The sequence below is a fragment of the Hyaena hyaena genome, unplaced genomic scaffold, assembly GCF_003009895.1.
Source record: "Hyaena hyaena isolate Hyena2069 unplaced genomic scaffold, ASM300989v1 scaffold_522, whole genome shotgun sequence".
Taxonomy (NCBI): Eukaryota; Metazoa; Chordata; class Mammalia; order Carnivora; family Hyaenidae; genus Hyaena; species Hyaena hyaena.
This window is the reverse complement of record NW_024081156.1, coordinates 740,016-756,848: the sequence shown is the minus strand read 5'-3', so window position 1 is coordinate 756,848 and position 16,833 is coordinate 740,016. Positions and strand designations below refer to the sequence as shown.

General features: G+C 33.2%; 1 protein-coding gene across 1 annotated transcript in view; it reads right to left on the bottom strand.

The window, feature by feature from the left end:
• RTKN2 (rhotekin 2) overlaps window positions 1-16,833 on the bottom strand; it is a 70,209-nt gene that overhangs the window by 36,276 nt on the left and 17,100 nt on the right. Inside the window, exons 3-6 of the mRNA XM_039255368.1 lie at window positions 16,722-16,780; window positions 11,313-11,366; window positions 9,871-9,988; window positions 7,279-7,473 (exon numbers count right to left, since the gene is read on the bottom strand). Of these exons, the coding sequence (XP_039111299.1) occupies window positions 7,279-7,473; window positions 9,871-9,988; window positions 11,313-11,366; window positions 16,722-16,780 (426 nt within the window). The remainder of the gene's footprint in view (window positions 1-7,278; window positions 7,474-9,870; window positions 9,989-11,312; window positions 11,367-16,721; window positions 16,781-16,833) is intronic.

Here is a 16,833-nt window from a genome sequence, read left to right as displayed (position 1 = left end):
ACTGTTTGTCTCTAGCTTCCTCATCTAGTTCTCATGAACGCAGCTGCAGAGGATCTAAAAGGAGATTTAACCAAGGTTGGGGTTTTTCCAAGGTAAGTAGGACATAAGGAGAAAAAGGCTAGGAAAGAATAAAGTGGTAAATCACGGAGTCTAAGCTAAGTTCAAGGCAGAGCACTGAAGGGAACAAGCTGGAATGTGGGAGGTGGTGGATGGAGCAAGATACTTGCTCTAAGTTTCACAGAGGATATACAATGATTAGTAACAACAACGTCCAGGCACAATAATGGGGTGGAGGGCTGAAACAGGCAAAAGGACAAGATCACTGGTGGCAGAGGGTCATGGAACTGAGAGGTCAAGGTATTAGATGGCTAGGCTACATGTCATTTTAAGTCCATCAAGAGAAATATCTGAAATGGTGGGAGGCAGAGAGAGGGAGGGAAAGAGATGAAGATACTTTTTGGGTTTATTTTTCAGAGTGACATTGTCATTTATTCTTATTAACCACTGAAAACATTTGAGTATTCTTCACCTGAGGAACAGCAGTATTTCAATACTTAGTAAAAAACAAAATGCTAGTGCTCTGAGTGTGCACAGGAAGCAGCTGGGTTATATGCTATGCACCTGCACCAGGGCCCCGGAGAGGAGGAGGATCAGAAAGCAATCTGTGTGGAAGAGTAGGCTGAAATTATGTGATGATCCAAATATATGTTTATATTTTTTCTCAGGCCTTAATACATAATTGTAACTAAGACAAGTTTTCCTCAACTGCTGTCAGGTAAACATAGAACACATCTGCCTCTATTTCCAATGAATGATGCATCTGAAAATAATATGCAAAAGATTACTGACAACTTCTAAGAATGGTTAAATAAACTAAGAACCAACTGCTAGATAATGTGGTCATTAATGATTATGTGAAAACTCTGTAATAAGTGTAGAAAAAAAGGCCAAATGTGTAATTATGAATATCTAATTATCCCCCAAAGGTAGGTATTTAAAAACCTGGAAAAATATCAGTTCAAAATTATAAAAAGTATTTGATTTAGAGTGAAGTGTGAATAACTTTTTTCTCTTCTAGATTCTATTTGATTATTTTTATAATCAAATAATAAATGCGGTGAAGTGGTAGTACGCTGGAAATCTCCCATAAAAATCAGAGACACACAAAACATTATAATAGCACACAGGCACAGCTTATGATATTTTGACAAGCAATATGTTTCTAAAGATTCACAATAACTACTTGACGTAGGCAGGGCAGATAATTTGGTCCATATTTTCAGATGAAGAAACTGAAGTTCAGAGAATATAATTGACTTGCCTATACCTACCAAGTAGAATATTGGAAAGAAAAGCCCTCTATACTATACTTACTAGCTTTATACTTCATTAAGAAATGGTTTAAAATTATGGTACTTTTTCTGTTAAAACAGATACAAGCGACTATATTTCACCACTGCAAGAATTTTGAGTCCAGGGAGCAGGACTCATTGACCTTGGAATACAATGTACCATAGGATATAACTGCAGAATAATCATTTCTAAGATGAGTAAATGAATGAAGAAATTACATCCAATGGCTGAGTAACTCCTTAGTTACGTTTGAGCTCTGCATTATCTTTCATGTGACCAAAACATTAATATCATTGTTCCTCAAAACATAAATAATCCATTTATTCTGGACAAGTGTTAAGATACTTGTTTTATAACTTCAACCTAATTTAAAATGTAGTATAGTGGCTTATTTTTTTAAGTTAACGCACCTTTTTGTCAAATAAATAATCACTCTTAACTTTATGAGCTGTCACAAAATGATTGTTTAAAATGATGTATATTTATACAGTGATGAATAATGTTCTAAATAGTTCTCAAGGAGCATAAAGTAGTAAACTCAGCTATTAGAGACACTGGGAAAATCTGGCTAAAGGAATTTCAGTAAGTGAGATTCCACAAACAAAATCAATAAATGAATCACATCAGGAAGCATGCTAAAAATTACCAAAAATGTTCAGTCTTCTTTCAGATCAAACAATACTTTATAATGATATAACAAGTTGCTTCATTTTTAAACCATGACTAATTACAATGCCAGTGCTTCCAAAACCAACAATGATCTCACTTTTAAAACATTCTTGTCAGGATAACATTTTCTTACTAAAACATTACACTCATTCCTTTTAGCCAACCCTAATATTGAGTTCCCAAGTTTAATCAGCTACATTTTTTTAATCAAATAGACCAATTGTTATAATATTTGTAGGGGGGAGGGAGACTGGTTCAAAAATGGTATGAAAAAATAAATGACTACTTTAAATCGTAGTCTAAAAAACGCATAAAGAACAGCTATATTTGGTCAGATGCCATATTATTAGAGAAGATCTATACAGCCCAAATTTGATCTTTTATGCCCATTTTAGTTAAAAATTAAAAGCCATATTGGGAATCTTCTCACTGAACTAGATTACTATTAAAGAAAAAAAACTGATCCCTTATGTATTCTGATCACTAGTGCTATTCTCCAACTCCTATATGTTGCTCAAGTGGTCAGTTAAGGAATTATCAGTTAAGAGTGATCCTGAGCTATGACTTTAGTCTGAATTCATACCAGAAACTCAGTAGAATATAGGTATTAGCAGAACATGATTCAGTGAAATGTAAAAGATTTACTTTTTCTTTGACTAACTTTAATTGCTATCGATAAGCAAATGGCATGCAAATTGCATGGGAGAATGTTCACAAAGAAAATCAGTGTTTGGATTCAGGTATAAACCAAGTAAAATAACAAATCTAATAGGAAAATGAACACTTCAAGACAAATATGTCATTCACTATTTTAAAAAACTTAACACCAATAATATTCTCAAAAATTCCTCCAGGCTTCAAAGAAAAATAGAGGTTAAATGCAATTTCTAACATCACTCAGGTTATCTCCCATGAAATTATAAATAATGGTTTTAAATTTTAAAGTATCTGTTTACATTCTATAATCCTATGTTGTTTTTAAACTGCAACGTTTCAGCATGAGTTTGCAGAAAAAATTCAGAAAAAGCACTAGTCTCAGAACAGTAAAAATAATAACAATAATGGAAAGAGCTACAATTCTCAAATGCTTACTATATTTTTTTTCCAATCATTAATTTTTGAGGAAACTCCATACTGTTTCTCATAATGGTTGCACCAATTTACATTCTTACCAACAGTGCAGCAGGGTCCCCATTTTCTTACCAATAGTTATTTCTTATCTTTTTGATAATAGCTATTCTAATAGGTATGAGGTGATATCTCATTGTGGTTTTAATTTACATTTCCCTGATGATTTTTGATGTTGAGCATATTTTCATGTGCCTTTTAGTCATTCATATGTCTTCTTTGGAAAAGCATCTATTAAGATCTTCTGCTTTTTTTTTATTTTTTTTTTTTTTTTTTTTTTTTTTTTTTGCTGTTAAGTCCTAACCCTTAGCAGATAACATGATTTGAAAATATCTTGTCTCATTCAGTAGGCTGCCTATTCATTTTGCTGATGATTACCCTCACTGTGCAGAACCTTTTGAGTTTGATGTAACAATTCCACTCCTGGGTATTTATCTGAAGAAAATGAAAACACTAATTCAAAAAGGTGTATGTACCCCTATGTTCACTGCAGCATTATTTAAAATAATTGGGGCACCTAGGTGGCTCTGTCAGTTAAGCAATTAACTTTGGCTCAGGTCATGATCCTATAGCTCATGAGTTCAAGCTCTCATGTCAAGCTCACGTCGGGCTCTGTACTGATAGCTCAGAGCCTGGTGCCTGCTTTGGATTCTGTGTCTCCCCCTCTCTCTGCCCCTTACCAGCTTGTGCTCTGTTTCTCTCTGTCTCTCAAAAATAAATCAATGTTTAAAAAATAAATAAACAAATAAAATAAGTCAAGAGGATGTAATTTATAGCAAGGTATCTACAGTTACTATTGTACTAATTAATATTTGAGTTGATATTAATATTTGTGCTATATTGTATTAAATACTATATTAAATATTTGAAAGCTGCTAAGAGTGTAAATCTTAAAAGTTCTCATCACAAGAAAAAAAAATTTGTAACTCTGTGTGGTGAACTTAAGACGAGGCACCAGTGATCATTTCTCAGGGTGTACAAAATTGAATCATTATGTTGCATATACCTGATGCTAATATGTTATATGCCAATTATACCTGAATTTTAAAAACATGCTTAACTAAATAGCAAGTATGGATTATCTTTCTGAACCTCATAACGATCCAATGGAGTTAGATATTATTACATCATTATTATTATTATTGTTCACATTTTACAGAGCGAAAAGCAAAGACCCAGAGAATAAATTCATCTGCCCTTGGTCACACAAATAATAAATGGCAGGATAAAATGTTAAGTCTTCATTGCCAAACAAAGAGGTTTTAAAATGAGATTTGAAGCCAATCTCTGCTTTTACATGCTTTAAGGTATATGAAAACCTAGAAATGTCTCTAAGAAAGCAGCTAATAAATGACTGTGTCTAAGCATCCTTCCCTATCATATGAGAAAACTGAGACCCAGGGAACAATGTAACTTGTCCAGGATATTACTGGTCCTATCAGTGTTTTGAATAAAGACTTCTGCTGCTTAAAAAACTTTTAAAATTACTGAACTCAGTGATTATCTCTAATGTCTCTTTCAGTTCTAAAATCTATGTTTCAACCTACAAATAACCAAAAAGAAATAGCTGTACTACTTTACAGTTGAATTAAAGCACCTTGCAGCAAATTCTTGACATGTCTTAATCTAGAAAAGCCTTAATTCTAAAGAAATTTAAAGGATCCTTTTCCTACTTTTTAATGACATTTTTATGAGAAAAGGCTTACATTTTCTATGACCATTTTTCAGTGGATGAGACCCATTCAATGGATCATTACATCAATTTATGATTCATAAACAGCATTTTTAAAAAATTAAAAATAGAAAAGTCTGATCACAGTATTATAAATAGGTAGGGCTAAGTACTACCTCATGAAATCTGTCTGCTTATGCTGCTGTAGGCTCAGTCATGAATGTATTTCTTAGCATGGGTTTTAAGCAAAATAGACTGAAAGCTACAGGCTAGAATCCCAAGACATTTTCCATACCTGAAATGTTTTGTTTTTTGTAATCATGGTAAAGTTACTGACACGCTAAAAAGCCAACTCTACTCAGATATGCAAAGAAATTCTGGGAATGTAGACCAATCAACAGTTTTCTCAGGTAACATAAACATAGGGGTGCCTGGCTGGCTCAGGAGGTTAAGCATCTGACTCTTGATTTTGGCTCAGGTCATGATCTCACGATCATGAGATTGAGCCCCACTTCAGGCTCCGGGCTGAGCCTGGAGCCTGCTTGGGATTCTCTCTCTCTCCCTCACTCTCTGCCCCTCCCCCACTCATGCTCTCTCTCCCTCTCTCTGTCAAAGTAAATAAATAAACATTTTAAAAAAAGAAAAGAAACATAAAACTGTTTGTGAAGTAATACATACAACGTTTAAGGAAAGTATGTGAAAGAAACCAGGATTCCCTAAAGAAAGATACAAGATGAATGTGGTCATCTTGTGTCAGAAAAGCAAAGAAGCTATCAGAGACTAGGCTTTGTCAAAAGCTGCAGGAATCAGCTGAAGGTTTCCCACTAATCAAGGATGGGACAACTTGGCTTCAAAGAGAATAACAACTATAACAGATTGAAACAGAAATACATAGAATAATTCAAGAGTTCAAATAAAAGAAAACACTGATTACCTCTATGGTTGCTAGGACATCAATTTATTATTCTAAAATTGTGTAAATAAAAGAATCAAGTATATTTTCTCCCTTTCCTCCATCAGTGTTTTGCACTTATACCCAGAGAGTTCATGAAAGAAAGTTCTTCTTGAGATCAAAGTTTAAACTTGTCCAAGTTAAAAAAAAAAAAAATGCATGACAAATTTAGAAAGTCACCAAATTATAATCCCTAATGAAATAATCAGCAATAGCTGCTAAAATCATTAGATTGATAGGGATCTTTATAATGGATGGATTAAGCTGGCAACACCTGAACACCGGTCAATTTGAACATAAGTGCAAGTGGGACAAGTCCTCCTAATGGGGACAGTAGGAAGTACCTATAATCAATGTGAAGTATTATTGACTAAAAAAACCTGAATCAAATCAGTCCTCTAGATCTATCAACACAGGGGATAAAGAAAGATATTTAGAAGGACCACAAAGATGCAATTAGCTAAACTCAAAATATGGAAAATTCTACAATATCTGATTTCTTCAATAAATAATGGCAAGAAAAAAGTAGACAGGAAGTCATTAAAGACTAAAAGAAATCTAAAAGAATCACTCAAATGCAATACTGTAGAACTTATGTGGATCCTGATTTACACAAATTATAAGAAGACATTTTCACAATTGGGGTAATTTGAATACAGACTGGATATCAGATGATATTAGGACTTATTTTTTATTTTGTTACATGTGATTATAGTAATGAGGTCTTGTTATCAAGAGATAAAATATTGTTAAAAAACTGTTAAGATGAATGCATGATATATATGGAAATCCAGTTAGTAGACTGACACACAGCAAACACTCTGACATAAAGATAGTCCCTTTTTGAGAAAAACATTTCAGGGTACCTGGCTGGCTCAGTAGGTTAAGCAACCGACTCTTGATTTGGGCTCAGGTCATGATTTCAGTCTGTGAAATCGAACCCTGTGTCAGACTATGCGCTGGCAGCATGAAGCCTCTGTGGGATTCTCTCTCTCTCTTAAAATAAATAAATAAACTTAAAAAAAATATATCTCAGCTTTTGTGGTAGATACTGGAATTCCAAATCACTAAAAAACATTGTTACCCAACTTCCTATTTTCTTTTTTTTTTAAATATCTTTATTTATTTCTAGGAGAGAGAGAGGGAGACAGCGTGAGCAGGGGAGGGTCAGAGAGAGAGGGAGTCACAGACCGAAACAGGCTCCAGGATCTGAACTGGCAGTCAACACAGAGCCCGACGCGGGGCTCGAACCCACGAACCGCGAGATCGTGACCCAAGCGAAAGTCGGACGCTTAACCGACTAAGCCACCCAGGCGCCCCGCAACTTCCTATTTTCAAAGGAAGTTATTAAGGATAACTCAGTTGGGTTAAGTGTCAGTTTTGTTTCTGCTTCAAGACGTTATTTCCATTTAAAATGTAAACTTCTACTCCACATACAATACTTTAAAATGTCACAAATATCTAGTAATACTATGTCACTGTAAATACTGTATTAAAAACTTACGAAATAGCAGAACTATAGGATAAGCATGTTTCATGATCTTCTTGAAGCGCCGAATTTATTTTCTTCCCTGTAGCTTTACTTATAGATGTCTTCAGTTTCTTGGCTAGTTTTTTTGGTGTGTTGGTTATAGAAGATTCTTCTGTACAGCAGCTATACACTTCCACCTTTATCTGAAAGTCCGGCCCTGCTTCATTACTAAAATCAAGAGCATTCATAATGTTAGAAAGTTAACTCAGTAGAAAATAAAATTGTAACACCTTTTGATGTTTTCATAACATTTAAAATCACAATTTGAAGTGGGTTTATGTTAATATACATTAATGAGGCAGAATCTCCCTGTGTTTAGTATCTAAATGACCTGAGAGCCTCACTGCAACTTCCAGAGCTACCAGCTTCTAAAATATGGCAAAGGTATCTCAATTCAATCTGTATACATAGGCATAGTACTAAAGAAAAAGGATAAAATGTCCTGGTCAGGTCATCTTGTTGCCAATGCCATTTCTTATTGTCACTTCAATTATACCATTTGTAAAATATTTACATTATATGTGTGATTTCCTAAAATAACTATTCTTCCAAAAGAAAAAAAGACTTAAAAACAAAAGGAAAGAAAACAAAAAGGTTTCTTCTGCCAAAACCTTTGATTTTCATTTCTTTTTCATGAAGAGTCACAGTCCAATCACCATCTTGTCTTCCCCACCCTCCCTACCCCACCTCTGTACCTACTAACTCTTACTGTAATACTATACTATTCAGTTACCTAGGGGAAAACAAACAAGCAAGAAACCATACAAAGCGCTATACTAAAAGGCAGGAACTCTTTGAGGGAGGGTGCCGCCTTGGTAATCTCTGTATTCTTAACCTAGCATAAAAGGTACTCAATGCATCATTATACCCATATGCAAATTTTCTGCCATTTTAGCAAATGCTAAGATTGGCTTTGCCCTTTTCCAGACACAGTGTACTACCTTTGCCATAAAAGATTGTGGTGGCGTTACTAACAATAAAATTTACTACCCGCAAGAGAGGTCCATCAGCAGTAGATTTTGCCTTACACGGAAGCTCCATCAGTCTTAGAGATTTCAAATGGCCAATCTATAGTTTGGATATACCCAAGGAGTAACTCCCAGATATTTTTATAGTTTACTTGGCAACTTTTAAACATACAGTATTCCTGGTAATGACTAACAAATGTCAATATTTAGAGAAAAACCAGAGACTCATAAATATTGAATACTTATTAAAAGCAATCATAACAAAAGCACATTTTTAAACAACATTTAGAACATTTGTCAGCAGTTATTTTTGGAACAATTTAAAATATTTACAGAATTTTTTTAAAAATTATAAATCATGTGTTGTCTTCCCAAGTAACTTGCATCGTTCTTTCAATGAAAAAAAATTATAATTTTGTCTTTGTGGTAAAAACAAACAATAGCAAAGTGGTGTGAAGAAAAGAGATCATTAACAGGACAATCTTGGTAGGAAAAAAATGGACTAGCAAAGCTGATAACGGAAATAAATGTATTTAGATAACAAAGGAAAATTATACTTTTAGTCTCAATTCTGTAAACATTTGGTGATATTTCTGGGATCCTAAATAGATTCCTTATTCTTTGTAAGAAGACCTGTACAACTGCTAATAACTCAGAGCAGTACATGTTATTTTTCCATGCTACACAGTTATTTATGGGACACTGGACAGAAGCCACAAAACATGGCTTGCAATAGTTTTTCTAACATTACGTGAGTGGCAAAACTACTCTCAAATATCAACTGTTTAACTCCATAGCTGAAAATGGCAAAACACATGGAAATTCAATTTTACTTAACTATTAGTTAAGTAGCTATTAATATTTAGATACAAAGATGGTGTTTTTGAAACCCTGAAAGAAATACAAATCACACACTGATTTAGGCCAGTAGCACCTGTGAAGGGGCCAGGAAAAACTTCTGTTAGTTAAAAATGATTTCTATGGCTACCTGAGGAGTTCCTTCTGGCTCTGTATTATGACCACAATAAAATGAGCCTGTAAAAGAGCAGGGGCAATAAAAACAACCCTGAGGATCACCCAATCTTTTATTTTGAAGTACATGAAAAGAGAACACCATAAGAAAAAGAACATCTCAAAATTTTACCAAAGTGCTTTTCCTATGGTACATATTTCAGTACTATCTTATAAATAAAGTTGTTATAACTATTTTAGTATTTCTATAACTAAATATCCTATAGGAGATGTATTAACGTGTTTTATGCCCAAATTCACTCTCTATAAAATAATGTTATAATGAGGCTCCATTGTATTCATAGCTTGGCTTAATAACACTATAAATATTTATAAAAATTAATAAAAATTTATCATATTCAATGAGTAAATATTTACTACTAATACTACAAGATTTCCACTTTATTTTACACCAAAAAGTTTCAAATGCAAAAATGTATTTCTTCTGAATAATTTTCAAAATCAATTTAAACATTTACACATCTTATGCTTCAAAAATAATCCAAAGGCCCAATAATTTTGTCTTCCTTTAAAGAAGGTAGAATTTTAAGTTATTCTCATTCTTTGAAGATTTAAACATACTTACAATATAGTTACATTTTCAAAACATATATCTGTGATTGTTTTATCCACAATTACCATGTCAGTATCAAGAACTTCAGCTCCCATTTTGAATAAACAGAAAATGGCATAGTGCTGTGATCCTAGGGGAAAAACAGTGATCCATGACATGAATTATATCTGTATTATGTTAAAATCTCCTTGAAAATGACAAAATTATCTCAAATATTTATTAACAGACTCTTATTTTCATACATGGTACACTGTAACCTTAACTTTTACAGCAACTGCTCTGTCAATATATGTTAACACCTTACCCAACCAGAACAAAGCAACTAAACCAAGAAATATAAAAAAATAAAGCTGAACATATAGGCCTCTCAGCAGCCTAATGTAACCAGCACATTCATAAATTTTATTCCTAGAAAACTCTTTAAGCTTTAATTAATAGCAAACTTATTATTACATATATACCTCTGTCATTTTGGTGTCCAACTCTATTTAAGAAGACGTTTTCTAGTATAAGAGGCTAAGTAAGAGTAGACACGTTAATAACAGCAAAACATTTTCCACCAAACTGACAGCAAGAGAGGAAACCACAAAAACAATAAAAAGTAGACATGTGAGCACAAAATACATAGCTGCTGAGGCTTTTAATTTGGTGATGTTTTTTAAAAGTATTAGGTGATTAAAGGGCCAAAACCTCACTATTGAGAAAATGTTGCTCTTCAGAAAAACTCTATAGTAATCAAAAAGATACGCTTAATCCCCACGTGCATTCCATTTTAAAGTAAATTATATTTCCTAATTGAATAACAAATACACTAACCTGATTTTGGATTCTTCACATAAAACTAATTATGCTCAATATGATTCAGTTTCTAAAGTATGAGGAACAAAGCTATCACAATAGACAAAAAAGATAAAGGATTATCATATCTTTTCTGCTTTGCCTCTAACAGCTAGAAATCATTTGAGGTTAATTTCTATGACCTAAGCAATACATGGATTTGTGAAGACTATATAAAGCCATAAAATGCTGAAGGGGGAAAACCAGATCGAGCTAAAAATCCTTCCCTCTTAACATCCTGTTAAATAATCTGAAGTAACAAAACAAGGCAGAAAAGATCTCCCAGATTATGGTCAAACAGAAATGCTGCCTATACCTTTACTCCTTAAACATTTTCCTTTGTTACACACTTCCCTTCCCCACAACCTGTAACTGTCCTTGCCTAGGTTCCAACCAACAACTACAAGTACATCAGATAGGCATTATCTTAGTAAGTATCAAGCAATTACAACATATTTGTACTAAAACTAGGAAAAAACACAGTTCAGCAGGATACTGCTTATTCTGTCAAATGACATCAATTTACTTCAGCATGGAAGCAGCTTTTTCTCCCAATAATCACAAATTTACTATACCCTAAAGAAAACATTCCAATTATAAATTAAAATCATACATACCTTCTTTGTTGCTGAAGTGATCAGAGTCTTTCCACATTAGTGGTATTCGAATATCTACAAAGGAGGGGAAAAAGAAATGACAAGTAATAATCTTGATAAATTTCATTTCTTAGAGTGAAATGAACCTCTGAGTTCCATAATAGATTCTGACCATTAAAGCCAATATAAAATCTATAATTTAAATATTCTAACACAGGCAATATTTTCTCAAAAATAGCTTAGACTAGGAATATAAAATGTTATAGTTATTTAAATAATTTACTAAAAAATCCTACCAACTATTATTCAAGAAATTTTTTTATTTTTATTTTTTTTAATTTGTTTAATGTTTTGTTTATTTCTGAGTGAGAGAGAGACAGAGTGAGCAAGGGAAGGTCAGAGAGAGAGGGAGACACAGAATCGGAAACAGTCTCCAGGCTCTGAGCTAGCTGTCAGCACAAAGCCTGACGCAGGGCTCGAACCCATGAACCCTGAGATCATGACCTGAGCCGAAGTCGGACGCTTAACCGACTGAGCCACCCATGAGCCCCTATTCAAGAAATTATTAAGTAAGGTCTGTAATAAGCTTACACTGTAACATTTTCACTTTGTGATTTACGTATTCGAAATAGATGAAATAGTTGAATTTCTACTTTGGGCAAGCAGCAGCAACAAATGTAGTTAAATACATTTCAAAATCATAAAACAGTAGATAGAAGGGACATCAGGACTTCCACTATGCAAACTGGAAAGATGAAGAAAACTCAGTAACTTATCTAAGATCATTGTTTGTGACAAACAGATCAAATTCTTTCCATTAAGAAGATTTAACTTGTCTACAAAAGAATCTGCAAGATCTTTGTATATTCATGTTATAAACTACATAAACTACAGCATTTCCCTTAAGAAATAAAACTAAAAAGAGCAATGCATTCCTTCTTTCAGACCAGAAAAAGGGCCTATGCTAAAAGTGATGGAAACACATTTTCTCTCATTCACACATTCTTCAAATTTGAAAGTAACTGTGTTAATGATCCTAATTTCAGATGTTAATCTAGACCTTTGACACAGTCAAAATTTTTCCTTCCTAATTTCCTCCATTCTTCCCTTTACTTTTAATACTAGGTTAACAATTTTCTTCTGACATTCCTAAGCTATCTATGTATCTTCAAAGAGAATCAAACTTCTACCAAATAGATTAAGATGTATGAATTACAGCATAACACAATACAGTAGTAAGCTCAATGATAAAGTGAAATTAGTTTTAATTACTCAGAGTGTAAATACTTCAAATCTTTGTGGAAAATTTATCTGTTTAAGATATTTCCCAATTATACTTAGGACATTTGTGTGCATGTTTTTATACCTATTAATTATGCCACTTTCAAATACTTACAAATCTTTATGAACAAAGCTATTTGACTACATTTTTATGTTGTGCTTCACTTTAAGTCCTATGATCCTTTGTCCACATTTTCATTTGTACAGAATTCTTTTTAAGGTTCTTAATGCCGATTTCTAATGTCCTTCCTAGAAAAGCTTTATAATACTCCTCCACCCCTACCCTGCCTAACCAGGTGCCTATGTAGGAGTGCTCTTGCCTCTGCTGCCTTAGCAGTTTTAATAAAAATATTACTTATCCGGCTCTCTCCAGGTACCAAGCTAAACACTTTATATACATCTCATCCAACCATAAATTTCGAAATATATTTACTAATTTAATAGTCAGTTGATAAGATTCGCTTAGCTTTGTATTTTCCTGATTAACAAGAAAAATGTCAACACATTTATAAGACAGTTCAGTGAATGTTTGTATCCATGACCCGTTTTTCTTTTTTTTTTTTTTAACATACTGTTTATAGTTTATACTTTTAAAAGTTAATTATTTAATCTATATGAGAATGTTGGGTATATGAGATAAAAATATAAAGATTTTTCTTATAAAAATAATTGTTCCAGCTCCATTATAACTAATAGGACATCTGTTCCTCACTGAGGAAGATTAAATGATAAAATGGATCTTTATCATATATGCCATTCTGACCAAGTATCTCTTCTTTGGCTTTATGCTTTACAGGTCTAATTGAATCATTTATTAATTACTGTCTATCCTAGTACAGATACCATACTATTATAACTATTGAATCTTCATAATATACTTTGCCATCTGTTAGAAATATATCCTTCCAAACATCTTATTCCCAATTGCTAATTTCTGTGAGTTTTAGAAATATACTGTGAAAACTCCCAAAAATTTCATAAGAATTCTACTATCCTAATTAATTTGAGAGCCAGTAACTTTATAATATTGTGTTAATATATACAGTAGCATGATACAGTCATCCTTACATGTTTATTAAGGTTATGCTTGGGGTATATGATATTTGGGGGTTTTTTTTGTATTTTTACTGTAAAAGAGATCCTTCTGCCATATTTTCTAACTAGTTATTGCTGGTTTTGAGAGCAGATTACCAGTTTTTGTATATTTATCTTGAATCTAGCCACTTTTACTGAATTCTTTATTAGTTCAAATAGTGTTAGAGTAAGTTTCCTTAGATTTTCTAGCTCTGCAATTTCTTATTTTAAAATAGCATTCAGTTTCTCTATATCTTTTTAGTAGTTTCATCTTTCATTCTTGCTATTTTAGCTGCAATTTCTAAAACTGTGTTAAAATTATATTGATATAATAGACATTTTTACTTTGTTCTTGATTTTAATGGGATTGCCTTTATTGTTTTATAATTATGACTTGGCTGATACCCTGTCAGAGAGCCTGCTTCTTGCTTGACCACAGTTGCTGACTCATTTCATTTCACAACTGTTCTTGTTCACAGCTGTTCTTATCCTATTAGGGCGGTATTAACTATTTACACTATCTTGGGAGGAATATGAACCCTGACTTCCTCTGCTATACACCAATAGCCTATGGTGTATAACAGTCTTGACTTTTCCCATAGCCTAGCTATGTCAAATCTTGAGAGAAGGCACATATTTCATATCTATTTACCAGGTGGTCTATTTACTGTTCAGATGACAAAAGATTTGTAGCGTACCAAATATGTTTTTTAATTCAGCTTCAAATAGTAGAAATTCCTTACAGATTCTTGCAAATGGTTGACTCAGCTTTAGTTTACACTATGCTTGCCTTTGTCTCTTTTTGTGTCTTCATGGACACTTTTATGATAAGCTAAAAGAGACCTATGAATACAATGGCTAACTTGATGCTATCAAGTCCTAGAAGTCTTTCTATCATTTTTAAAAGTAAAAACTTATGTTTTTAACTGTGTGAACTGACTTGGCTTTAGATATTGAATTAGTAGTCAATGAATAAGCTAAGACAATTGCCACGATACAATTATTTGATGTTTAGTAGGAATGATCAGGATATACCTGAATTATTCTTTTTAATTTTGTAATGATCTAGCCATGAGTGGTAAAGCTGGAAATGGAAAACCCAGGTTTCACCTGCCAATCAGAGTAATCTCAGAACATTATGAAATTTTGCTGCAAATATTCATTTTGATCAAAACAAAAGTCACATTTTCATCCCAATGTCAAAAGAAAATGGATTTATAAAGGTGAATTCGTTTTTAATTTTGTTTTTTAAACAAATGTTTTACAAATATACAGGCAAGATATAATTAAGGCTAAGCAAAGATGAAAAGAAATTACATATGTAATTTTCTGAGACTTCCAATTCCTTAAGTTAATTTAAAATTATCTTTTGGAAAGAAGGAACACATGCAGAAATAAGTTTAATTTCTACACTGAAGTATCTGTGGTCAGGAAAATAGTTTTTTCTCTTATTTTAAATGCTTTTACTTTAGCACTCCTCTAAATGTACAGTAAATGCTATTTTCACGAATTGCTGTAGCCAATAAACTATTATAAGATGTCAATAGATATTAATTCTATCATGTCATTTGAATCTTCGAGAGCAATTTAACATATCTCATTTGTGTACTTACTGGCACTAAATCAGAAGCAAGAATAGAAGACTATGTTTAAGTATTTTTAGAAAATCTCCCTTAAAGATCTATAATAGTTTATTTATTCACATTAAAATGTATTGAACATAGTGCACAACTACCATGTAAAAATACTGTGTTTGGCATCAAAAGCATATAAGGAGGTATAAAACATATTTTATTCCAGTCTTATAATTGGAAAGATGAAAACATGAATATAAATAAAACAAGCAACAGCTTTTTATATAGTTACTTTTCCGAAGAATTTTTTTATGGGAGCAATTCCTATGATTTAGGACAATTACATCCTGAAAAGTCCAGATCTATCTTTCCTGCATGAGAATTTTGTTTATCCATAAAGACATTTCTAAAAACAGTTCCTTGGGGGAGAGAGCCTGAAATGTAGCAGTATGTTCCCTGGAGCAAAGAGAATAAGGCTTCTGGCCAATGAAACAGCTAGTTATTACTTAAGGGCTAATAGAGGTCTGCTGTACCCAAAATGTACTGATGAGATAATATTTGTACAAGGTACGTTATCTAACTAGTGTACACGAGTCAGCCTTGTGTTCATTTCAATCTGTGGCATCTCCAAGCCACTGGCTAGTTTCTTTAACACTTGGAGAAACTGAGACAACAGAGCATTAAGTGCCATCTAGTGGTAAAGGGTCTCCTATCCGCATTAGGAATTCAAAGAAAGAAAACATCATTTCCAGCTGGAATGATAACAGGGAAGGCTTTATAGATGAGCAAACGGATCCCGAAGATAACATAGTTATTTCAAGAGCTAACTGGGTGTCAGAAGCAGGCAGTGTATTGACGGAACAGGGAGAGAAATGTCTGGCTAAAGCAGACAGTTTATGTACAGGAGTAGAAGATGGGGCTAGAAAAAGAGTTGGGTCAGAATAGAAAACTGGGGGAGGAGGAAATTTGGTTTTTATCCTATGAAAAACAAGAAAACAGGCATCCATCCGATCAACATCAATGAGCAATTACTATGCGTAAGCACTGTGTTGGCTTCGGGGTAATGACGGACAAGACAAACATAGTTCCAACCCTCGTGTAGCTTCTAGCCTGGACAAACATTAAAAATATTATTGAAACCTCTGAGCAGAAAAGGAACAGAGTCAAAGATTTGAGTTTGCAGTCCAGCTCAATGACTTATAGGAAGTTATTTAATCTCTGAGTCTAGAAAAAGAGAACTATCCTACCTATTTCACAAAATTACGCTAAAGAGAAAACGGTAATATATGTCATACAAATGGGACAGCTTTTCCAAACTGTAAAATCTTACACAAAAGTACAACATAATGATAAAAAACAGTGTTTAGAACAAATATAGACAGAAGTGTGCAAAATAAAATGAAAGAAAAGAATGGACGCAGGGAATTAAAATCCCACCAGTTCAGGAAGGTACTTTATAGAATTTATTCAGCAATATAAAAACAACCCACCTACAACATACCTGATATGGCGATCTTCCCTTTACATGCTGTTCGTTCTTTACTTTCAAAATTCACATCACTGTCAAAAGGAAAAAACCTAATGAAAAAGAGCTCTTTTCTAAAAAGCAATGT